General features: G+C 43.6%; 1 protein-coding gene across 4 annotated transcripts in view; it reads left to right on the forward strand.

The window, feature by feature from the left end:
• KIT (KIT proto-oncogene, receptor tyrosine kinase) overlaps window positions 1-15,948 on the forward strand; it is a 94,513-nt gene extending 78,565 nt beyond the window's left edge. For 3 of the 4 annotated variants that reach the window (XM_032334337.1, XM_032334336.1, XM_032334338.1), the window contains exons 10-21: window positions 1,105-1,211; window positions 1,308-1,434; window positions 1,717-1,821; window positions 1,908-2,018; window positions 3,219-3,369; window positions 5,526-5,617; window positions 6,262-6,389; window positions 7,474-7,596; window positions 11,693-11,804; window positions 11,919-12,018; window positions 12,411-12,516; window positions 13,596-13,724. In XM_032334337.1, the coding sequence (XP_032190228.1) occupies window positions 1,105-1,211; window positions 1,308-1,434; window positions 1,717-1,821; window positions 1,908-2,018; window positions 3,219-3,369; window positions 5,526-5,617; window positions 6,262-6,389; window positions 7,474-7,596; window positions 11,693-11,804; window positions 11,919-12,018; window positions 12,411-12,516; window positions 13,596-13,724 (1,391 nt within the window). Of the gene's footprint in view, window positions 1-1,104; window positions 1,212-1,307; window positions 1,435-1,716; window positions 1,822-1,907; window positions 2,019-3,218; window positions 3,370-5,525; window positions 5,618-6,261; window positions 6,390-7,473; window positions 7,597-11,692; window positions 11,805-11,918; window positions 12,019-12,410; window positions 12,517-13,595 lie in introns of all 4 variants that reach the window. The other variant, XM_032334335.1, reaches the window with a different exon arrangement.
• The last annotated feature ends 9,090 nt before the right edge of the window (window positions 15,949-25,038 follow it).

Raw genomic sequence — 25,038 nt, forward strand, 5'->3', positions numbered from 1 at the left:
CGCTGAGCCACCCAGGTACCCCCAAATTAAATTCAAGATTTTAGTTATTGAAAAATCATGCATTTTAACACATTGCCAGACACTATGTCCGAAAGTGAACACTGCCTTTTATGAAGTTATGTCACTGAGCTATTTCTTTTTTTTTTCTTTTTTCTTTTTTTTTTTTTTTTGAGCTATTTCTTTAATGTTTGTAAAATTTGATTCACGAGGGACTAGCTCTCCTACCATAAGTTAAATGATCCTTGTGGGGCAAATTGATGAATTGGTATGAAGTTAGAGGACAAAGAAACCAGGCACCCACCTGCGTGGGGCGTAGTTTTTATTTTCTCGAACTGGCGAAGGTGTGTGCCAGTGAGTGGTACACTTCCAGTTTTTGAGTAATGAGGGGAAGAATCTTACATTGTTCTTCACCCAGATTTTTTTCCTCGGACTGGCAATGAAAAGAACACTTTAAACATGTTTTCTTGGTTGTAGAAGAAATTCTTGCTCAGTGTAAAAAATTTAGACAATACAGGGAAGCTTAAAGAAGAAAATAGAAACTATCCATAAAGGAAACTTCTTAAAGTTGTCTGAGGCAGGAATTTGGTTGAAGTACAAAAGTTCATCAAATGTTGCTTTTCATGGACAAAACAGCATAAAATTCTTCTTGTGCTACGGAAATCTCAGCTTCCACAGCAGTCTGGTTTCAAGTTGTTATTTCAAAAGATTCCTTTGAATCATAAGAGGAAGGTGATATGGGGCGCCTGGGTGGCTCAGTGGGTTAAAGCCTCTGCCTTCAGCTCAGATCATGATGATCTCAGGGTCCTGGGATCGAGCCCCACATCCGGCTCTCTGCTCAGCAGGGAGCCTGCTTCCCCCTCTCTCTCTCTGCCTGCCTCTCTGCCTACTTGTAATCTGTCAAATAAATAAATAAAATCTTTAAAAAAAAAAAAAGAATAAGGTGATATTAGCAAGGCAAGGAGCTGATGAGATCTGCTTGGCTTTGAACCCTGCTCATGGGCTGTAAAGGGGTGGGGGGGGATGGGTGAGTTTGGGGTGAGGTGGTTGTGGCGATGATCCGTCCCTGCTAATAGGTTGTGATTCCACATTCCCCTTTCATTTTAGAACAAATCCATCCCCACACCCTGTTCACACCTTTGCTGATTGGTTTTGTGATCGCAGCTGGTATGATGTGCATTATCGTGATGATTCTTACCTACAAATATCTACAGGTAATCCTTCATTTGTTCTCCACGCTCAAGGCTGCAGTGATTGAAACATTAATCATTAAAAGATGGTGTATCTCTCCCTTTCTCCCCCCCGACCAGAAACCCATGTATGAAGTACAGTGGAAGGTTGTTGAGGAGATAAATGGAAACAATTATGTGTACATAGACCCAACACAGCTTCCTTATGATCATAAATGGGAGTTTCCCAGAAACAGGCTGAGTTTTGGTCAGTATGAAAATGGGCTTTCCACGTAACCTTTTTGTGTGCACATAACAATGACTTTAGGGAACCCCACTCGCTTCCTCTGTTCTTTTCATCCGAGACCAGTGACTATTTTCTGTGACATTTCACTGCTTTTGATAGATTTCGCATAAAGTGCATTAATGGAGAAATGTCTCTAGACAGACTTGTCCTTAATTCCTTAACAATTCCTTAATTGTTGACTTTGAAATTACCCAGGTGGTCCTTTGGTCCCACCACCACCATTTACTCTCTTCTTCTCGGCAGGGAAAACTCTGGGTGCCGGGGCCTTTGGGAAAGTGGTTGAGGCTACCGCATACGGCCTCATTAAGTCGGATGCCGCCATGACTGTCGCCGTTAAGATGCTCAAACGTAAGTTTCCCCAGGCTCCTCTATGTCCTCAGCATTGGCTTGCCGTGTTTGCTTTTTGCTAAAATGAAACATTTTTCTCATTTTAGCAAGTGCCCATTTAACTGAACGAGAAGCCCTAATGTCTGAGCTCAAAGTCTTGAGTTACCTCGGTAATCACATGAATATTGTGAATCTTCTTGGAGCGTGCACCGTTGGAGGTAAGACTGTGACCAAATTAACTTTTATTATCTTTCAAATTATCAAAAGAGGGGAGATTTTAATATGATTTCAACAGGGCTTGATTATATCAAACTCTTGCCAGATTTTCACCCAGGTTGCTACCTCTTGCGAGATTTCACATTTCTTCCCCCCAAAAGCTGTTGTTCTTAAGAATGTGTATTTTAGTTTTATCATCAGGGGGTGGGACAGCCCAGGACACACCCTGGTTATTGTCATAGCCGTTGCATCGACAGGGACCTCTTAAGTCTCCTGAGAACGTGTCTCCTCTCGCCCAGAAAGCTCTTCTTTTCCAAGTTTGATAGTTTGCCAAATCGTAGTCAGTCACTAAAGGGTTACTGTTCATTTGCATACCACAATCAAAGGTAGACTTTGAAGCCTACCAGTTCTCAAATACACACCAAATGAGGCAAACACTTCACTTCTGTAAAAAACTGGATTTCCAGTTGAAAGCAATTCCGAAGCAGAGCCTTCCATCAAGGATGTCTGTGATGTTTCTCATTTGGGTCGTAAAGGAGCAAAGATGTGTAACACGAGCTCTTCCTCGAGATGTATAGGGATTCACGGTCAAGTTGACGGCTTAGAGAATTTCTTAAAACAGCCCCATACACGTGGCTTCCCCATCATGACTTGTCCATGGAAGTTTCTGCCCAAGTCGGTTTGTTGTCTCTGAACATGAGAGCGGCAGCGTGAGGCACCTTCACCACATGGAAAACCCTGGTGGCAGGTCGCACTGAGGAGGCAGGTGACGCCCTGCCACTCAGGTGCTCGCCTGCCCCCTGGGGCTCGGCTCAGCTGGCTGTTCTGTGCCATTGGTTTTCCTATTATGCCACACTTTGTGCCCTTCGTCATTTCCATAATGACATTGAGAACGCATGAAGCTCTGCTACAAACAAGCGACTCAAAGGGTTCATGCGGGAAATTTGTTAAGGGTATAACGTCGAAAGCAGTAACTCTTGTGTGTGATGCCGGCAGTCCAGCTGGGCCTCCGAGCACGGACGTCACTTGGGACATCAGGTCCAAGGAGGCTTACCTGGAGAGCTGTGCTCCCCAGAACGCTGGTTCTCAGTAGGCTTAGCAATGAACCGGAATAAAAATGGTTATGATCACCCCTGAGTGTATTTATGGGTATTGTTTCTATAAAACTCACCTCTTTTTAACCTTCCTTTATATGCCTGTAGGGCCCACCCTGGTCATTACTGAATACTGTTGCTATGGTGATCTTTTGAATTTTTTGCGAAGAAAACGTGATTCATTTATTTGCTCAAAGCAGGAAGATCACTCCGAAGTGGCACTTTATAAGAACCTTCTGCATTCAAAGGAGTCTTCGTGGTAAGACTGATTTACATAAATAGCTGTTGATAGGCAGTTCTTCGTAGGGTCATAAGGGTTTGCAATCAAGGCTGATTCTTTAAACAAACGAACAGAGGTACTTTAAGGCGCCAAATCAGAATTATTAAATCATTTAGGTGTCATCAACAATTTGGAAAGTTTGAATAGTGTTTGTAAAGATTTAAGTAGTATTAAACTTAGATTTTTTATTGATTTTTTTTTTGGATGCATCTTTCATTTTTTTCTAAGTGTTAATTCTGTTCCGTGGAATGAATTCTATACCTGTTTCTCTTATCATGGCTCTGTTCTTTTTTTTTTTTTTAAATATTTTATTTATTTATTTGACAGAGATCACAAGTAGGCAGAGAGGCGGGCAGAGAGAGAGGAAGGGAAACAGGCTCCCTGTCGAGCAGAGAGCCCGACGCGGGGCTCGATCCCAGGACCCTGGACCATGACCTGAGCCGAAGGCAGAGACTTTAACCACTGAGCCACCCAGGCGCCCATGGCTCTATTCTTCTGTGTCATTTTGTTTATTCTGTTGGGCTTGCTACTTTATGTATCTCTACAGTGAGACACTGCTTATAGGGAAAATGTTAAAGCCTGTCAAGTTGTCTTGGTAAATTTCTTGAAAACTTTTAACAGGGTTGCAAGAGAGCTCTGAACATATCTCGGCACATAGGTTTCTCACCATCTACCTCTGAATTATTTCTGTATACCTTGCCCTTTTTTTTTTTTTAAACTCCTCATGCTATAAAAAGGCACAGTGACTCTAACACATTTTTAACAATTCTGTACCTTATTTTCATCACTTTCATCTTTAATATTGTTCTGAATTTGAATGGCGGATAAAGAGCTTCAGATTCCTTTAAGAACAGCTAGTGTGGCTTACAGTCAGAATAACAACATTCTTCTCTGCCATGCCTGGTCTATTCTTTCCAAAGGTAGAGCCACCATTGAGGAAGATTTCCTAGATCACCCTGCCCAACAGAAATCCTATTCATCATGCTTTCTACTTTAAGTATAAGTATACTTTATACTTTATATTTTATAATCCCTTATACTTTATATTTCTGAAGCTGTTTGGAGGGTTTCTCATCTCCTTTTTTATTCATTCTGTCCTCTGCATTTTGAGACAGCAGGACTTTATTTCTTAAACTTCACTCCAGGCCCTCGAGAAGACTTTAGCAACTATTACTGATGGGCAGTTACCTTTTAAAGCTCTTTTTCGTACCCTTCGCTAAAGTTTTAAACCCCAGATGAAGCCTTTTTATTTTACCTTTTTTTTTTTTAAGTCCTATAGACTTAGGTGGTGTCAAGTGGGAGTAAAATACGAAACAAACCACCTTTTGTTAGTTTCTCCAGAGCATATGCTCTTTGTGTGAGTAAATGAGCCACTTTGCCTTATTTCTGAAACCTTGGCCCCATATCTGTTTCTCAACTTTCTGAAATAATGGCCCAAATTGTTCAATCCGATGTGGTGTTCTTTGTGTTTTGGGATCCCATATGGGACTGGAACCACCAGCATACTCCGAAGGAGATTGTTGTCATAGTGTTTCTATGCTAATCAGAAGCAGGAAGTACTAGAAATCTTGAAGACTTTCCAGCCAAATGTTGCAGATTCAAGAGGTCCAGATGGTTCAGAAAATCATCCAAATTATTGGTGTTTATCTGAACTAAACTTGGTTTTTTCAAACCTTCTTCCATCAGTCGCTATATGTTAACGATCCCTGCCTTCCCCCCAATCCCACAATCGGAAGCTCTTGGTCTTTGTGTCTTCCTTGTCTCTTTCATTTTGTCTCTTGGGGCTAATTTAGAGAGTTTGAGGGGATGGGGGATAATGTTTTTGGCTCTCTGTTTCCCATTAAATCCCTGGTGTCAAGAGATGGGAAATTTCTAACCCGAGTCCCATCAGTGATTGAACACAAAAAAGACGGTCTCATTCCCGGGCGTTGGACCCTAATGTTGAATATTAAAAACTCCTATCTTATGAACAAGATTTTCTGCATTCAAACTTGGCAATACTTTCTTTGAACAAAATCAGCCTCTTACGTAAAAAAGGCAGTGGGGAGATAGAGCCTGCCCCGTGGGTACTTCCCCTGTCTCCCGTTCTATTCAGTCCTGATTTGATGGATGGATGGATGTTTCATCTCTCACAGCAATGACAGTACTAATGAATACATGGACATGAAACCCGGAGTTTCCTATGTTGTGCCGACCAAGGCGGACAAAAGGAGATCGGCAAGGATAGGTGGGTACCTATCAAACAATCAGGATTTCTCATACCACGGTGAAATGTACCAGTTTGCCCCGTAGTGATTGGTTCTCTTTTCCAGTAGGGCCCAATACCCAGTGCCACCGGTCAGTGGCAGTTAGGGTTCCCTGTGGGTATTGGGGTCAGAGCATTTGTTACTGTATAGGAACATCTCACTGCATATATGAAAATAACATGGGTATCAGATTGTATTTTGCATATCAAAAAATAGATTTAAAAAAAATTTTATTTATTTATTTGAGAGACAGACAGAGAGAGCATGAGCAAGGAGAAGGTCAGAGGGAGAAGCAGACTCCCCATGGAGCTGGGAGCCCGATGCAGGACTCGATCCCGGGACTCTGGGATCATGACCTGAGCCGAAGGCAGGCGTCCAACGAACTGAGCCACCCAGGTGTCCCAAAAAATAGATTTTTATATTTATTTACCATCTTCCTCACCTGAAGCCCCAGATTGTGAATACTAGCTTAGGCACTTACCTTTCCTCAACGCTGGGCAGGTAGGTGACTTGCCTGCATAGTCACGTCAGCTCCTTCATTACCAGCCGTGGTATCCTTGTCACTGTCTTCTGTTTTCTAAGCTCTGAGGTTTAATTGCTAAGAAAGTGCTCCTTCTCCTGACAGGTTCATACATAGAAAGAGATGTGACTCCCGCCATCATGGAAGATGACGAGTTGGCTCTAGACCTGGAGGACTTGTTGAGCTTTTCTTACCAGGTGGCCAAGGGCATGGCCTTCCTTGCCTCCAAGAATGTGAGTAGGCGTGGTTCTGTTAGCAGAACGCCCCACCCCCGCACCCCCCACCCCCCACCCCCATGCAGCCTTTTAGAGCCCTGGTTAGAATACACAGTGTCATTTGGAAGTGTGGTAACCCACAACAGAGGAAATTCAGTTTCTTCATGCTCCAACTGCTCTCTCTTTGGAATTCCTATTCTCATTTATAAGCTTTAAAGTGCAGGCCTGTCTAAATGAGCTTTCTATGAAAAAAATTTTTTTTTATGCAGTGAATTCATTTAAAAATTTTGGCTTTCAGGATATGGGAGCTGCTCCTAGAAAATAGATAATGATTTTATCGGCAAAAGGAGGGGTGCCTCATGGCAGGTGCTGGGCTTGGTGAAGGACACACTTGGGTTTTATTGAAAGGCCTCAGCTGTTGTATGGGTTCATGAAAGTGTTGGGGGAATAAGGAATCAGAGAGTAATAAGTATTTGGGGGAAAGATAAGGATGGGAAGAGAATGATGGAACCAAAGCGAGGAACATAGTCTCTGGAAGGGTGAGAGGATTTCCTTAGCAAATGGGACTAGCAGACTAGCAGGAGGTAACGCATCCCACCCTTTAGCGTCACTGGTGACATTTCCCAACAGTGACCAAACGGAAGGAGTGTGATACAGGATGGCTGCAATAAAGAACCCCTTCCCTGTGTCCTTGGGAAACATTGAATTGGAGTTGCAAAGATGTTTTAAAAACTCTGTAAAAGGACCTTCAAAGAGAGGCATGCAGAATGAGTTTTCGGTTTAAGAAATATGATAGGACTATTTATAATGTATTTTTCTATGAATGAGAGCAGTCCTAAGGAGAAAAAAAATCCATTCGAGTTGGTTTGGAAAGTGATTATCGTAATTAAGGTCCTAACGATGTGAAACACAAATTCTGAACATCATTCAAAGCATAATTTAGATCTTTATTTTTGGTGCACCGAATAGTTTCATTGGAAAGCCGAGGTACTGGATTTGTGTGACAGAGCAGCATTCTAGAATGTGTTGGACATAGTTTTCATTCCTGAAGAGTTTAAAATAAATGTAAATGGTTTTCTTTTCTCTCCCACTCTCCTAATAGTGTATTCACAGAGACTTGGCTGCTAGAAATATCCTCCTTACTCACGGTCGAATCACAAAGATTTGTGATTTTGGTCTAGCCAGAGACATCAAGAATGATTCTAATTATGTGGTCAAAGGAAACGTGAGTACCCACTCTCTGCTTGACAGTCCAGTGAAGGATTTTAGTTTCAAGTTTTTCTAAGAATTGCTTTTTATGAGTTTCCTAATGCAAATCCTACCTTTGAGATATCATGCATTTTAGCAGTCAAATTAAGTGTACTTCAGCAAAATTTGCATGGTATGCTGAACATTACTACAACTAACATTCCGATAATAGAATTCCTAATTCTAATTGTGTAATTATGGGGCATGTGAAAGAAACAGAAATAGCCTTAATTTTCATTATAGCCTGAGAATAGCAATGAACTCTAGTTTGTTCAAGTGAAACAAATGTGGGCCTGAAGGTCACAGCAGGGCAATTTTATTTGGAGATTGACATGCTATGTGAAAAAGATTAAAATATCTAAGGTAGCGTTTAGAATTAGGTATGTAGAATGTTGGATCTTCTAATCAATAGCGGGCATATTAAATAGGTTCATAAGTAATAATTGGGTTAGAGAACATAGTGATTTTATTTCAAAGTGCTTTATTTCCCTGCCAGTTCTCACTATATCATCAGAACAACCCCCTGCGATGTCCTCACATTTTCAGAGTTGGAAAAACTAAAACTCAGTATGTTTTATATGTTTTAGTAATAAACTTCACTCTTTCAGAGCTGTCACAGGTCAGTAAGGCCTGAAACCAGAGCCCGTGATCTCCAAAGCAGCATCCCATTACTATGGGAAGCCATCGAGTCCTCTGCATACATTCTTATATGTCTGTTTGCCCAGGCCCATTTCCCTAGTCCAGATTTATTCCTGGAAGTAGTTATTTCTGTCCCTTATGATAATGTAGTATTTTCTCCGCCATCACCATAGCATCTCTATGGGTAGGCTGTACTTGACTTGGTTTTGTAGAAATGTTGCTGGCTTTATCTCCTGATCAAGCCGTATATTTCTTTCTTTTTTTTAAAGATATTTATTCATTTGAGGGACGCCTGAGTGGCTCAGTGGGTTAAAGCTTCTGCCTTTGGCTCAGGTCATGATCCCAGGGTCCTGGGATCGAGCCCCGCATCGGGCTCCCTGCTCAGCGGGGAGCCTGCTTCTTCCTCTCTCTCTGCCTGCCTCTCTGCCTCCTTGTGATTTCTGTCTGTCAAATAAATAAATAAATCTTTAAAAAAAAAAAAAGATTGTTTATTTATTTGAGAGAGAGAGAGAGAATGAGAGCATGAGCAGCCGGAGTTGCAGGCAGAGAATAGGGAAAAGTAGGCTCCTGCTGAGCAGGGAGCCCGATGCAGGGCTTGATCCCAGGATGCTGGGATTATGACCCAAGCCAAAGGCAGACGCTTAACTGACTGAGCCAGCCAGCGCCCCCTCAAAACGTGTATTTCTAATAAATCTCTTCTAAGACTAGATTTCATCATTATGAGGGTTAATGGAACCAGGTTCTCTCCAGCCCAGTGCATGCACTATTGGAAGAAGGAACAAGGGGTGGTTCCTTATCTGGGCCTTTCAATAGTCAAAGAAGGGCATGAGGAGGAAAGCAGCGGGTTCTGGACCCAGTCTTGCCGAGTTCGCATCTGATTCCGTCATTTAGTGGCGGTGGGATATTTGCGAGAATTACCCAGTGCCCCTCAACCTTGCTTTTTTTCCTTCCTGTTGGACATGATCCTGTCACCTGCCTCATAAAGTTGTGAGGATTAAATGAGTTCATCTTGGTGACATGCTTAGGACAGTGTGAGCCATATTGCTCCTAATATAGCGCTTTTCTTCTTCTTCTTTTTTTTTTTTAAAGATTTTATTTATTTATTTGACATAGAGAGATCACAAGTAGGCAGAGAGGTAGGCAGAGAAAGAGGAAGGGAAGCTGACTCCCTGCTGAGCAGAGAGCCCAATGCGGGGCTCGATCCCAGGACCCTGAGATCATGACTGAGCTGAAGGCAGAGGCTTTAACCCACTGAGCCACCCACGCGCCCCAGCAGCTCTCTTCTTCGGTTCTTTGTAGATGTCTGATTTGGAATATAAATAACTGTGACAGTGGTTATGCCTCAGCTTCGTAGTAACTTGTTACTGCTTGGGGACCTTTGCTGAAATGCACAAGGGTGGGTTAGGTCCCACCAGGCTTCTAGACTGGGGGCTCCAGCTTAGGCGTGTCGAGCTAACCAGTTACAGATCTCTCTTCACCAGGCTCACACGACATGTTACTGCCCCAAATTTATGACATCTTGGCCGTGTGTCGTCTCCCTGTGTCCGCTTCTCAGAAGGTTCTTCTACTCAATCCACATAGGTTCTGAGTCATTTTTTCTGCCGTGGCCCCTTCCATAGTCCGGTGAGGCCAGTTGGAACCCTTGTCAGAACATTGTCTTAAATGTCTAAAATAAAACCTGTAGGATGATCAAGAAATACAGTTCATTTGGAATAGAGTTCTCATGCTATTAAAAAGCCCATTTTTGCTGTTGGTACCTGTGCTGCATTGTTACGTGGAGCAACCTGTTCTAGGCGTGGGTCTCAAAACTGCTGTGACTGGTGACATCACATGATGATGATGAAAGTGACTGTTGGTTCCTGCTGGTGACAAAGTCACAGGAACAGCGAAGATCGCTGGGTGTTACTGCCTTCATTCACCACTGAAGGAAATGCTAACCTTCATATAGAACTTAATGAAAACAAGAATGTCCTTCTTTCTCCCTTCCAAGTTCATAGGCCCCTGAATCCAGGACACCTGTATAGTGGGAGCTAACCCCAGGGGCTCAGTTAGTTAAGCGTCTGCCTTCGGCTCAGGTCATGCTCCCAGAATCCTGGGATCGAGCCCCACATCAGGCTCCCTTGCTCCTTGGGGAGCCTGCTTCTCCCTCTCCATCTGCCTGCCACTTCTCCTGCTTGGGCTCTCTCTCCCTGTGTTAAATAAATAAAACCTTAAAAAACAAATAAATGAAAAGCCCCCATCGGAGCTTTAGCATAAATTTGGGGAGGGAATACTAGAAGGCTTGCTTGCTTGCTTTTTTTCCTGCTGGCTAAAGTAACTTTAACACTCGATTAAAAATTCTCTTCCCAGTTTTCAATCCTAAATGGATTAAGAGAAGGATTGATCTAGTCGTTTATGGCAGACTAAGATCCAGGAATCCAGAATGTCTATAAGAGGAATAGTCCCAGCAAGTTTAGTTTGATTTTCACGGAAAAGGTTCATTTAGGATGTGAACCTCCGCTGTTGAATTTGAAGCCCAGATCTGCCACTCGCTGCCTTGGAACCGTGATGGTCACCAGAAGCCGCTACTGTTCTTGTGCGCTTGCTTATACAAGGCGACTGTTGAAAGATGAGTGAGTCGGCGGTACTGCGCTAAGCACTTCGGTCCACATGAGCTCACTTAACCCACAAAACAACTCAGGAAATTGGAAGCATTGTTTTTGCTTTACAGAGGAACATATTGAGACTTAATTACAGATACTTATAGGACATTTCCAACGTATTCATAAAGGATAATTTGGGTTTGAAATGACCGAAAACCCCAAAGAAAAGGAAAAGAAGCGTGGTTAGCCGCACACTGGGGCTAGTGTAGAATGCCAGGACCCAATCCTACTCTTCATTTTCTTACCATCGCTGGCGTAACCCTCCTTCTTGCCTCAAGGTGGCCTCTACGGAGCCCGCCAGACGGCAGGATGGAGGAGGGATGACACTGCACGGACTCAATGTCCCCATCTTTTTTCTTTATTTTTTTAAGATCGATCTTATTTATGTGAGAGAGAAATAGAGAGAGCATGAGTAGGGCTGGGGCGGGGGGGTGGGAGCAGAGCAAGAAGCAGGCTCCCCGCTGAGCAAGGAACCCCATGCAGGGCTCAGTCCGAGGACCCCGGGATCATGACCTGAGCCAAAGGCAGATGCTTAACTGCCTGAGCCCCTGAGCCACCCAGGCACCCCTGAGGGTCCTCTTCTTGAAAATGTGGAGAGTACTCAGTGAACCACCTATTTCAGAGGTAGGGGAGTTGTCTGAGGTCGCAGGGTAAAAGGCCTTCGTGAGATGGCAGTCACCTTCTCGCCCTCACCCCCTCAGCAGGAGCGATGGCTGTAGGAATATTTTCTCTTCAGTTTTGTTTTTGAACTTATTACTTAACATCACCACGTGTGTTGTGCTTGCGTTCTAGGCTCGGCTGCCTGTGAAGTGGATGGCACCGGAAAGCATTTTCAACTGTGTGTACACATTCGAGAGTGATGTCTGGTCCTATGGGATTTTTCTGTGGGAGCTATTCTCTTTAGGTAAAGTGCTTTCCAGAGGCACCTTGGTTAGATTCCGAGCATCTTCTTTAAGATTGTTATCAGCGTCCTGCTTGCTTATTATTAACACTGATTCGTAAACTGTTTGTGCCTCAGGAAGCAGCCCCTACCCTGGGATGCCAGTCGATTCTAAGTTCTACAAGATGATCAAAGAAGGGTTCCGAATGCTCAGCCCTGAGCACGCACCTGCTGAAATGTAAGGGTTGAGATGTTTTCCTGCAGGTCCTGCTTCCCCTTTTGTTTACCTTTTCAAAGACAGAAACCCACGTGGGGGTGTGTGTGTGTTGGAGTGGAGGGGTGCGACAGTGTTTCACCAGGACAGTCTGAAGTATCAACACCTCCTGGTTCCTTTTGATGGCATCCTGATCAGGTGTCATTTTTGTAGCTTATTTTCATAATCGCTTGTCACCAAATACGCAGAAAGCATCAGCAGTCTTCCACAGGCCCAGTGTTTGATTTCATGCCCTCGCCATTTAGTATGCCCGGTTGCACGGCCCTGGAATGATTTTTGAGATGGTCACATGGCGTACACTGAGAAGCCAGGCCAAGGGCATTGAGGAGTGATAGGAAATGGCCCTCACTTCGCAGGTATGACATCATGAAGACTTGCTGGGATGCTGATCCCCTGAAAAGGCCAACGTTCAAGCAGATCGTGCAGCTAATTGAGAAGCAGATTTCAGATAGCTCCAATCATGTGAGTACGCTCCGGCCTCCGCTCTCGGTCCCGGGTGCTTCCTTCTCGGGCCCAACCCCTGTCTCCTTGGCTTAGGCGGCATACTGGACTTTGGGTGGGCGAGGAAAGCAGTGGCAACAAGTTCTTTCTGCCTGACCCCCGTTCTGAGCTTAAAGATGTGAGATGAGGAGGGAAAAGGGGAAGGCTTTGTTTCCTCCCCCGACCCCAGATGCTGGTCATGGGGTCGGTGTGTTCTCTGTCTCACATGTCTGGGCCATTCAGCCTTTGGACAGTTGGGGTAATGTGAACTAGAATAAAAAGCATAGAAGAGACAGCTGTTAGGGCAGGGAAATAAGCCTCCTGCTCAAACAGGCGTAGCCAGAAAATGGCAGCTAGCCGTCATGCCCACAGCCATATAGAATGAAGAGCTTTTTGAGGTTGAGAGATTCCCCGCCGGTGATTTGAGGAGGTGGGGGGGTTGGGGTGAGGATTCTAAACTCAAAGCCATTATTTCTTCTCCTACTCTTAAGGAAGAATTAGTGATCCTTGCTTTAACTCAGATTTTTTTTTAAGCTGCTTTTTTAATGGATTGTGTGCTTGGAGTTGTCCTTTCTAAGAGTATACCACTGATATTTTGGGGTTCAAGCTAGCACTTCTGGGTGTCAGAGCATGTTTCAAAGTAAACAGCATTTCCCAGCCACGTGTTTAAGTCTCAGTGGAAGAGCCCTGGAAGGGCCACCAGTGTCCCAGCAGATGACCTCAGCCATTGGGTTATAGTTGGCCAGAGAGGTTTAGAAGCCCTTTTTAATAGTTTAGGTAGTCCTTGTTCCCAGATATGTCTCAATAGAAAAGTACTTTTTTTTTTTAAATTGCCATCACTTCTTACGTATCAGACCTTGGGGGAAATGAGGGATCAAACAAAGCTTATGTTTCCTTTTGTCACTGTGCTCGGGATTTTTGGCCATGAAAGTCTCACCCATCCTCTCCCTTTTCAAAGAGACTTTGTAAGTTCCTTGCGATCCCGAAGCTGCCAACGTGTCCCCCTGTCGCCGTGTTCGTCACGGGGACCGGCGTATTAACTGCGGACTTGTGTTCCTCAGATTTATTCCAACCTAGCGAACGGCAGCCCCCACCAGGAGCGGCCCGTGGTGGACCATTCTGTGCGGATCAACTCCGTGGGCAGCAGCGCGTCCTCCACCCAGCCTCTGCTGGTGCACGAAGATGTCTGACGCAGGAGGCCTGCCAGTGGGGGTGGGGGAGGGTCCTCCCCAACAGGAATGATCCCTGCTCTTTTGGTTTCTATACTGGTTGTTTTTGTTCTCTGTCGGCTTGCATCCTGTCCCAGAGTAGTGGACACACCACTGTAATCCCATCTTGACGCGCACACTCGAGTGGCCGGTGATTTTTGTCACCAGCCAGCATCCTGTTGTAAGAGAGTTCCAACTGTATCTTCTCCTCCCCAGAGCCAGGCGGCCCCCATTAATGAAAAAATAACAATAATAATAATAATAACAGACTTGGAGCAAGGGAGGGTGGGCTGGGCTGGGCACCCTGAGTCCTTTCCAAGGCTTCTCTGATTTTGGTTTGAAAAGCATCACCGATTGTTTATTTGAGTAAGTCACAGGGGTCACCTGCGGGCCTCCTAATCATCCTTGACCATATGATGATGCTGCAAGATTAGAAGCTGAGACCTGATCGCTTGATGTGGAAAATGGAATGTTCTTAGAACAAAGGGCAAAAGTCTATGAATATCTAGGCTTAAGCAATCTAGTATTTCATGCTGGGAGTGAGACCGAGGCCATGGAAAAGTACTCCCAGCACATGAATCAAGACCCGGGCACGAGCCTTTGTTCTCCTGACCGGGTTTGTAAATAGAGTTTGCTGTTAGGACGCCGAGTCTTAGAGGAGGCCTCCCAGCCGGCATTTGTATATACTCATCTACACGTTGTACATGGTCGTATACTCGCGGGGGGACATCCCCCAAGGTGTTGTTTCTGGATGCGACCCTGGCTCAGGTCTGCTGTGCTTAGAAATAGATGAAGAGCCAGACGAGTTGGAAGGAAACAGTGTTTTGTTTTGTTTTGAAAGAAAAAGAGACCATAATTGCTAAGCACAATCTTAACAAAAATCCCCTTTTGTAGTCTACGAACCTTGCTCCCCAGATTCTCCAGAGCAAACCTACCAGCTTCAGAAAGGCATCGTGCTTGATGGCTTCGATGCCGTTGGAAAAAGTGACTGGTTCACTGCATGACTCCCGCGGGAGGGAATGAACAGTGCTGTGTTAGTCTGGATTCTTCGAATTAAATATAGATTCAGCCTCCTCTGCAGGCATGTTCCGGACACCAGGCCAGTACGTGTGTGTATGTGTGTGTGTGTGTGCGTGCATGCGCGTGTGTGCGTGCGCACTTCTGCGTGTGCTTGTAGACAAATATTTTGGGGTTTTTTTTTTTTTTGCCTCCAGTCGAAGAGAGTCCTTCAGCACTCCAGAAGTAGCTTGGCCTTCATCATCCTCACTGCTCGTTTCTCTGCATCTCGCTGTCTAGAGGAGCGTCCCCAAAGCTCACGTAGCATCTAATAGGAAGCAGAGTGCTTAAATACTTATTTATTTGCAAGCCACCGACACCTCAAGCATCCTGGTGTTTGTACTCAGCATACTGTACCCGTTCCTTAGACCTAAGGCTGCTCTCCTGCTAAAGCATATTTAAATGTTACCCTTTAGGCAGTAGCCTGAATGTTATTCTTCGAGTTCACCTTTTTTTTCTTTCCTTTTTTTTTTTTTTTTTTAAAAAACTCTGCCCAACTGTCAGAGGTCCATGGGTGTGCGCCGAGGTTTGTGTGTTGTCTTGTGAGATTCGGGTGTGCTGCCTACACGGTTCCCCCTCCTGGGTCCCTCAGACTCCGCTTAGAGAACTGTGGTCATTTATCTGGAAGTTACCATTTGCACTGGAGTTCTATACTCTCGCACCTTTCCAAAGGTAACAGATTTTGGGGTTTTGTTGTCACGTGAGAGATCGTCGCTGTTTGCCATCCTCTGTCGGAACATTTCCTTTGTGTTTCTGTTGCCTTTGATTATAGTAGGAAAAATGGTGGTTCATTGTAGATGTCTAGGTACTTCAGGGGCACCTCACTGAGAGTTTTGTCTTGGATATTCTTGAAAGTTTATATTTTTATAATTTTTTTTTACATTGGATGTTTCTTTGCCATTGCTTACTGTTTGAAATTGTTTTATGGCTTTTTTGTAAATATTGAAATGTAGCAATAATGTCTTTTGAATATTCCCAAGCCCACGAGTCCTTGAAAATATTTTTTATATATACAGTAACTTTATGTGTAAATATGTAAGCGGTGCAAGTTTAAAGGATGTTGGTGTTCCATGTGTTTTTTTTTTTTCCTGTTATGTTGTCCAATTGTTGACAGTTCTGAAGAGTTCTAATAAAAATGTACATATATAAATCAAGTGGAATTTTTTGATTATTTCTTCAAGCTTTGGTGAAACTCAACTTTGAAGCATTAAAGCGCATTCACTCTGACATTAGAAAGTTTGTTCCTAGTATGCCCTAGATAACAAGCGAGACCATCAGATCACTAGGCTTTATATATTTGACGATTCAACAGATATTTATTAAGAATTTAGTATGTGCTGTATTTTCTCATTTTATTTTTACAACCCAAGGTCTCCATTTAAATTGAAAAAGAAATACAGGAAACATTTTGAGAACACTACACATTGCTCGATTATTATTAGGTTGATTTATGTGAAATGACTGTTTTTGTGGGCAAAATTATAGCTAAATAGCAATTTCATGTGGTTTAGTCTGATGTAACTAGTGTGTTTCTTCCTAGAAAAGATTGTCTACAAATGAATTGTAATCTGCAGGGTTGACATGAGGGCTCCTTAGAAAGTGGTTTGTTTTCTTGTTGGCTTGAATTTTGAAGAGAGCTTAGTCCATCCCGAGGTGTTCCTGCTCTAGCCTTTAATGGTTACTCTCCCTTGCTTCTGGAAGAGTTGAGCTCTATCACTTGCTTGGAGGAAGGTGATTTGTGCCTATCAGTTGAGTTGTTTCTTGTGGCTGGAACATCCTTTGTGATAAGGAAGTACCGTCCAGACCAGTGGAACCTGCCAAAGGTCCGAGAGTCCTCCCAGCTTGAAACAACAACCCTGAACCATGGAATCCTATTACAGAGGAGTTAGGCGCATGAAACACCGTCAGTTTTTATTTTCCTTATTGACGCATCTATACCTGCCAAAGAAATATGTCCAGAAAGGAAAGGGAAAGAGGGGTGAAAGTTGTGATCTGTAATGAAGAGGAATCCTTTAGCCATCAGGAGGAATCATGTGGCCAGGAACATTTCAAGAGTCTGTGAAAAACAACCACATGTCGGCCCAGCATTTTCCGTTACTGTATTACAGACTGGAATGAGTGCTAATTGACCACAAAACAAAGAAGTCCTTTCTTTCTGAAGATTTTCTGTGTCATTGAGGCTTTTTCATGTGTGTGAAATCTTGAGTTAAAAGCAGTCAATGGGGGCGCCTGGGTGGCTCAGTGGATTAAAAGCCTCTGCCTTCGGCTCAGGTCATGATCCCAGGGTCTTGGGATCGAGCCCCACATCGGGCTCTCTGCTCGGCGGAGCCTGCTTCTCCCCTCTCACTCTGCCTGCCTCTCTGCCTACTTGTGATCTCTCTCTGTCAAATAAATAAATAAAATCTTAAAGAAAAAAAAAAAAGCAGTCAACGGTCGCTGTATTATTAGCCCATAGTTAGTTCCCTCACTGGCCCACCTAGCTTCAGGTGCTTGGTGTCCTGGCTCAAATAGGACCTGGTTACAGCCTCGTCTCGACCACTTACTGCTGTGTGTGGTATTGGGCAGACCGGCTCTTGAAATCTTAGTTTCCATAATAGCATGATCTGCCTGAATGCACTAATAAGCTGTCAAGACCACATCATATGCCTAATACATAAACAGTGGTCATAAATGGTAACTTTTCATGGCTAGTTAGACTTAACTAGGAACAAAGAAGATGCCGCTGTACCAGCATAAAACCCAGTTGGTATCCCATGTGGAACTGTAGAGTCAAAATTTGCTTCCAGTTGTTTCTCTCCTAAGTGCAAATAGTATCATACTAGTTTGCTGTGAAACTTGACTTTGCTCAGAGATTTCTGTGCTTTACTAAAATCCTAAGTCTTTAGCCCGGAATTCAGGGCTCCCTATTCTTGATCAAGATTTCCTTCTCTTACATTACCATAGACCCATGAATATGCCCCCACTCTTTCTGCCTTTACCTTTCAAGACCAGGGAGATGATCTCAGATGGAAGCTGCCTTTCAATTCCCATGGCATTCTGTACCCGTACTTACTGCTCTTAAACCTCTTCTGCCTTGTACTGTAATTATTTTGGTTCTCCTGTTTCCTACCCACCCCCGCTCTATCCTGTCTTAAAATCAGGTAACCCTAAAATACCTAGATGTGCTACGAGAGCTAGTTTTATTGGTTATCATTTACTTGTTAAAATACTTATGCAAGCACTTGGAGGTTCAATTGCTGTGCGAGGTAAAGAGTTGCCCAAGTTCACTTAGTAGATAGACATGGAGATCAGAGTCTACTTTGGTGGTAGCAAATATCATGGTCTTCCCATGTGGGCATCCCCCACTCCATGTCCTCACAGACATACTCCTATCTATCACTCTCATGGAACCAAGATGACATCTTAGAAATCCCAGTCGTCTTCAGGAAGCCTATACAAATCTATTGGAGTTAGCCTAAGGAGAGTCTTAACCTGTCACATGTAGATGATTACCACGTTTCAACTTCCATGAGACACAGGTGGTTCTCTGTCTCAGACACTCCTGAAGCTTCTAGCACAGTGCTTCTTGAGTGATTAATACTTTTGAATGAATAATTAAACACCCTGTAAGGGAGAGCCATCTGGGAAGACATGGGTCCTGGAAAGACAAGAAATCGCCCAAAATGTGACTTTCACCCAGAGTGGGACCTGAGAGGTGGGCTTCATTTTACACACACACTAGGGGTGAGGCTTGGAATGGGGGAAAGGCACTGAAGCTGCCAACACGTGCCTGGGCTGGAAGGACAGAAACTGCAGACAGAAGATCTCCCCCATTCCAGGCTTGACCTTGGGAGAGGGTCAGTGGGGGCAGCAGATGTTTACATGGGGAAACACCTCCCCCTAGGAGGGGCTTTGGGGGCAGTTGGGCTGTAGCAGGAAGTATTAGCTGGTCAGCATTTGAAAGAGTTTTTGTGCAGGGAAGTATTAGTCTTGTGGGGCTGCTGTAACAAAGCACTGCACACTGGGGGATGGAAACAACAGAGATGTCTTGTCTCTGTTCTGGAGACCAGATGTCCGAGAACAAGGTGCTGGCAGGGTTGGTTCCTCTGAGCACTGCAAGAGAATCTGTCCCAGTCTCTCTCCAAACTTCTGGTGATTTGCTGGCCATCTTAAGCATTCCTTGGCGTGTAGACTCTGCCTTCTTCACATGGTGTTCTCCCTCCGTGTGTATGTCTGTGTCCACATTTTCTCTTTCTTCAAGGATAGCAGTCATGTTGGATTAAAGGCCCACCCGACTCCCCTATGACCTTATCTTAACTAATTGCATCCACAATGACTTGATTTCCAAGTAAGGTCGCATTCTGAGGTCCTGGGGGCTAGTTACCGTTATGATGTCAACATAAGAATTTGGTGAGACATAATTCAATCCATAACAGAAGGGCCTCCAAACCCCTCCATATTGTAGCAGGTGACCAGAGCCTCACTAGAGTAGTAGATTTGGCTCTCTAAAAACTTGAAGAATATGATCTCCAAAGTGCAAATTTCAGGGCATCCGTTTCAATGTATCTATTGTTTAGAGAGTGTCTAGAACACTGCCTGGTCTGTAGCAGACACTCAATACTTGAATGAATGCAGCCTCATATGATGGAAAATGGAAAACCCCCCTTTTTGGAACTTGCCTTCTGGCCTGCCCTCCCTGGTGTTCCTGTTCTGTTTTCTGTCATCTCCCTTTGAAGGTTGGAACGCTGGGTCTGGTCCTTGACTGTCTTCTTTCACCTGACGTGGTCTTACCAAGCTGTGGTCAATCTCATCCGGTCCCCACCCTGGGATGTAGATATCACCTACGAGCTGACAGTTTCCAATGTTCTCTCTGACCTCCCTCCTCTCAGACTGTGGTTGCCAGGTAAAACAGACGACATCCAGTTAAATGTTCTCTTTGCTATTTGGGACACACAGATAAGTAAATATCCTTTATCTGAAATGTAAACTAAACCAGATATCCTGTATTTTGTCTGTTAAATCTAATAACCCTTGTCTAGATTTGGGACATCTTGAAGTTAGGGATTGCTCCCAATTAATTGTTGGCTACTCAAGGCTCAACCCAGGGAAAGAATGTAGAGTTTCAGTGATAGGAAGAAAAAAAAAAAACGGGAGGAATTTGATTTCCTTGAAGGTCTGTAGGTGGCAAATCTTAGTTTTTTGTGTCTAAATGTGTTCTCTTACCTTCCTTCTTTTAAAAAAAAAAAAGTTTTATTTATTTATTTCAGAGAGAATGTGTGTGAGCAGGGGGAGGGGCAGAGGGAGAAAGAGCAAAGCAGATTGCCCGCTGATGTGGAGCCCAATGTGGGGTTCCATTTCAGGATCCTGAGATCATTACCTGAGCCGAAATCAAGAGTCAGGCTCTCAACCAGTTGAGCCACCTAAGCGTCACTCATCCCTGAGCGGTGTTTTCACTGGAAATAGAATTTAAGAATGGCATTTATATTTAGCACATTCATCTCAGCCCATTTATTTCCACTCTTGTCTCATTTCCATTGTTGCTATTGAGAAGTAAGATCAGTTTATTCTTTTGAAGATAGTTATCGCTCTTTCTTTGTTGATGCTAACATTGTCTCCTTGTCTTTGGGCTTTGTAGTGTCACTATAGTGTGTCTAAACTCGAATTTCTTTCCATTTATCTTATTAGGGATTCTTTGGCTTCTAGAATCTGTGGACTGGTGTCTTTCATCAATATTGGGATGTCCTCAGCCCTTTTTAAGTTGCCTCTGCCTGTGGTGTCATGTTTCACTTCTGGAATTCCAGTTCAAGTGTACCACAGAGACTCTTAACTTTGTTCTCAGTGTCTGTTAATCTGACTTGCATATTTTCCTTCTTTTTATCTTTCTTTGCTGCACTGCATGCAAGGTGGTTTCTGTTCTTCCTGTTTTCTGAATTCCTCTTCAGTTCCTGTCCATGGAGAATTTGTTTTAGCATTTTTATTGAGGTATAATTAACATATCGTAAAACCCCCTCATTGTAAGTGTATAATTCAGTGATTTTATTAAACTTACAAAGTTGTGCATTCATCCTTATGATGCAGTTTCAGAACATTGCCATCATCCCCCTGCCATTTCTGTCATACCTGTTTGTAGTTCATAGATATTAATATAATTTCAGTGAATTGATTTTCAGTTATTCTTGCCTTGTGAGATGATACCACACATCCTACTCTCTTAAAGCACACACACACTCACTGAGTCTCACTTACTGTCTCTGGGATCTTTCTAGATGTTTTGGTCATATAACTAAGAGTGATAATGGGTAGGTTACCTTGCTTGGATCATTATCAGTGATGATGATGACGATGATAATGATGAAGATCGCTATTGAATGTTTACCATATACCTGGATCTGTATTGGCTATTCTACATATACTTACAACCAGGAGGTAGCTATTATTTATCTCTATTTAAAGATGAAAAAACTGGGGCACCTGGCTGGCTCAGTCAGTTAAGCATCTGCCTTTGGCTCGGGTCATGATCCTGGGGTCCTGGGATGGAGCCCCACAATGGCTCCCTGCTCAGCAGGGAGTCTGCTTGTCTGCTTCTCCCTCTGTCCCTCCTCCCCCGCTCATGCGCTCTCTCTCTCTCTCTCTCAAATAAATAAATAAATAAATAAATCTTAAAAGTAAAGATGAAATAAAACTTTGCCTTTCAGGGGCTCATGGCCTTGCCATAAACTTCATGTTTAAGAGCACTGGAACCATGAGGCAAACACTAGTCTGTTTGACCACCGAATCCTGGGATTTTAAACAGTAAGGTCACCAGTCTAGTTGGTATTTGGGCAAGCTCTTTCTTGTCCTTTTCTGGGCTTTCAATGATCTTTTGGCCATTTCATTCACCTTCTAAAACATAAGAATAGGTAAAGAAATAAAATCAACTGCTTTGCTACTCATTACCAACTCTTCTAAATGTTGATGAGAATGGTGGTTGACGTAAAAATTAATGCGAGGTTCCAGAATTATGTATCCACTTCCTTATGTACCACGTGAACTTCCCCATATCCTCCAGGAACATTTTTCCCTTTATGTTTCAAAGAAGAGTCTTGTTCATTTGAGCCTCGTGAGAAAAGCAAAATGTTGGGTTTGCAGAGGGGTTGGGATCTGAAGTGCAGAGAAGAGCATTAGAAAGAGGGCAAATCAAGAATTTCAGTTCAGTGAGAGTGGGGGGTGAAAATTCCACTTTGCCTTTGTTTCAAACAGTTGTTATTGTTGGTTATAAATTAACAAGCTGTTACCCAGATGTCTCCTTCACTGTTGATTCCCCTTTTGTTGGTTAAATGAGCTTTTATGATGTGGGTTCTTCTATGAGGGGTTTAACCTCACAAGGGCTAGGTCCTCGGGGTAAATGTTCCCAGTTGAAATAAATGTTCTCGAGTGGTTCTCCGATGTGTCTCCGTCCATGGCTGGCTTTGAAGTGTGCGTGCTTTTTCAAGCACATCAGCAGGACTGCAGTGTGTTTTATGAGACTGACCTTTTTCTTTGTGGTCTGTGGCGTAGCAGCCACTCTGATTCTCTAGCAAATGAAGAATGAGGACAGGCAAAAGGACGTTTTCATGGCTGCCCGTCTCAGGATGTGAATATGCATTCACATAGGGCAACTGAACACATTTGTGTCTACACAGCAGGCTGCCTGGCTTGGGTGCCGAATCTCCCTTATATGGCTTCATTTGCCTCTAATAAGAATACATTTTTACTTTTGTGGAGTGTTCTGTGTAGAAGACTAGGATGGGTGACCTGATGGGTGAACTTTCTCTACCGCTTACCTCTAAATATTCTAGCTGACATTATCCTATGATGTGAGAATAGTTTTCATTTGGAGAGCTAATCAGTTAACAACCACGTGGAGGGGCTTTGTTCGGAAGGATACAGAGACCTCAAAGAGATTCAATGAAAAAGAAGGCTGTCATTGATTGATGTCTGCTCGGACGTGGGTATGGGAAACGTAGCTTACGTGCTAACTCTCATGGTGCACACGTACACAGCGCTTACTCTGTCCTGAGTGCTTTGCATACGTGAACAAATCTATCCTCTAGACAACCATACGCAATAGTTACTCTTTAATGGATGAGGAAACGAAGGCACAGAGAGGTGAGGTAACATGACCAAGGCCATGTAGCTAGTAAGTGGCTGGGGCAGGGAGTCTAGTCTCAGAGGGATCCAGGGAGTCTAGTCTCAGAGTTCGGGTTCTGAACACTATGTCAAACTGCCTTTCTGTGTATTTATTGTCCTGTTTTGATCAAGACAGACTACCTGGGTCAGTAAAGGACTTGCATTTTGGCCTGGCCTGTGATCCAAGAAGGGGTCTTCCCCGTGATGGTCTCTAGACAGGAGCATCCCGTCCTAATGGTCTTCTTTCTTCCCAGGCTGATGAGCCTTTCAGGTAGAAACTTTGCAAAAGGAGATGACTTTTCCAGACAGGGAAAGAGGAACAGGGGCTCAGAACACATGTTGGTGATCATTTCACCCAGGTCTCTGAAATGCATAATGTCTAAAGGTAACAGGGAAAGTTGAAGACAGTGGTGAGGTATAAGGCATTCCAAGCCCGTCACTTGGCCTTGCTTGTGCCTCTGTTTACCATGTAAGTGACCCTTGTTTTTCTTTGAAGTGACCATAGATGTTAAACGCTAAGTGCCTAGCAGCATCATTTCACCTTATGCTCATAACTGTCCTAGAAAGTATGAATTTATCTGCATTATACAGATGAGCATTAAGAGGAGATGTAAGGGAGATTAAGTCAATTTTGTTTGACTCCAAAGTCCCTCTCAGTGGAATTAAAAATATTCAACTTCTTTTGTTGCTGCCTCTGGTGCAGCCCAAGTTATGTGAAAATCCCAAAACAGTGGCAGTGGGGTCCCAGATGTCTGCCTGCCAGGCTCTTCTCCCCTGTCCCACAGCTACCCCCAGACCCTGTCATCTCCCACAGACCACATTTGGGAAACCACTGAAAGTCCCGCGCAGTTCAGCAGCTTAAAATCTCATCCCACCTGCTGTGGTTGGCTGTAGCTCGCGCCTCTTCTTACTTGAAGACTTCCAGGCCTGCACCACTTCGGAGGCGGTGCCCAGCCACTTGACTACAGCCTCCCCCTTCTGACTTAACAGGGAGATAGGGAAGGAAGGACACCTTCCTTGTCTGCCCTTTTTTTTTTTTTTAAAGATTTTATTTATTTATCTGACAGAGAGAGTGAGAGAGCACTAGCAGGGGGGACAGCGGGGAGAGAGAGGAAGAAGCAGACTCCCTGCCCGAGCAGGGAGCCAGATGCGGGGCTTGATCCCAGGACCATGGGATTATGACCTGAGTGGAAGGCCTAACCATCTGGGCCACCCAGGCGCCCCTTGTCTGCCATTTTTCCAGACTTCTCCAGCACCAATTTGTTTCCAAATTTCTTTCTAACTCTAACTTCCAAATTTTATTTATATATAGATGTGTATATTTCTATTATATTTAATCAATATTAAATTTATTAATTATTAAAAAGTAATTTAATATTGATTTAATCAACATTAAATTTATTTAATGAATATTAATAAGGTATAATATAATTAATATTATAAATATAATATAATATAGTTAATATTTATATTTATATTCCTGTTATTTAAAGAAGTAGGCATAGAGGTTGAGCATCCAATTCTTGGTTTCAGCTCGGGTCGTGATCTCATGGTTAGGGGATTGAGCCCCGTGTGGGGCTCTGTGCTCAGTGGGGAGTCTGCTCCAGACTCTCTTTTTCTCCCTCTACCCCTCCCCCCACTCTCTCTCTCTCTCTCAAATAAATAAATCTTTTAAAAAATTTAAAAAAGAAATGGGAATATTAATACTATAACTTACCTTTTTAACTTCCAATATATTGTGATCATCACTCCAGATCATCACGTATAACTTAAACTTCTGATTTTCCGTAGGATGGACATGGCAAAAACCTGATGTTTTCAGTTAAGAACTTGTCACACTGGCTCCTGGAAGCCTAAGACCTAGTATTTGGGGTCCACTTCTAACAAATGTAGAGGATGTCATGCATTTGTTTGTTTGGGTTAGAAGCTAGATCACGGGGAAGTACGTGATAATAGATTTTAGTCCATTTGTTAAATAAAGACGATCCACACGAGGAGGCACGGAGGGCTGCTGGGTCGGGGCATCATTCATTACTGAAGTCTGAAAATGTTATCCTTCAGTGAGTACAAAAGGACAAAGGAAGGAGAAGGAGTATTAGTGTGCCTGGATTGG

Source organism: Mustela erminea, chromosome 2, assembly GCF_009829155.1.
Source record: "Mustela erminea isolate mMusErm1 chromosome 2, mMusErm1.Pri, whole genome shotgun sequence".
Lineage (NCBI taxonomy): Eukaryota > Metazoa > Chordata > Mammalia > Carnivora > Mustelidae > Mustela > Mustela erminea.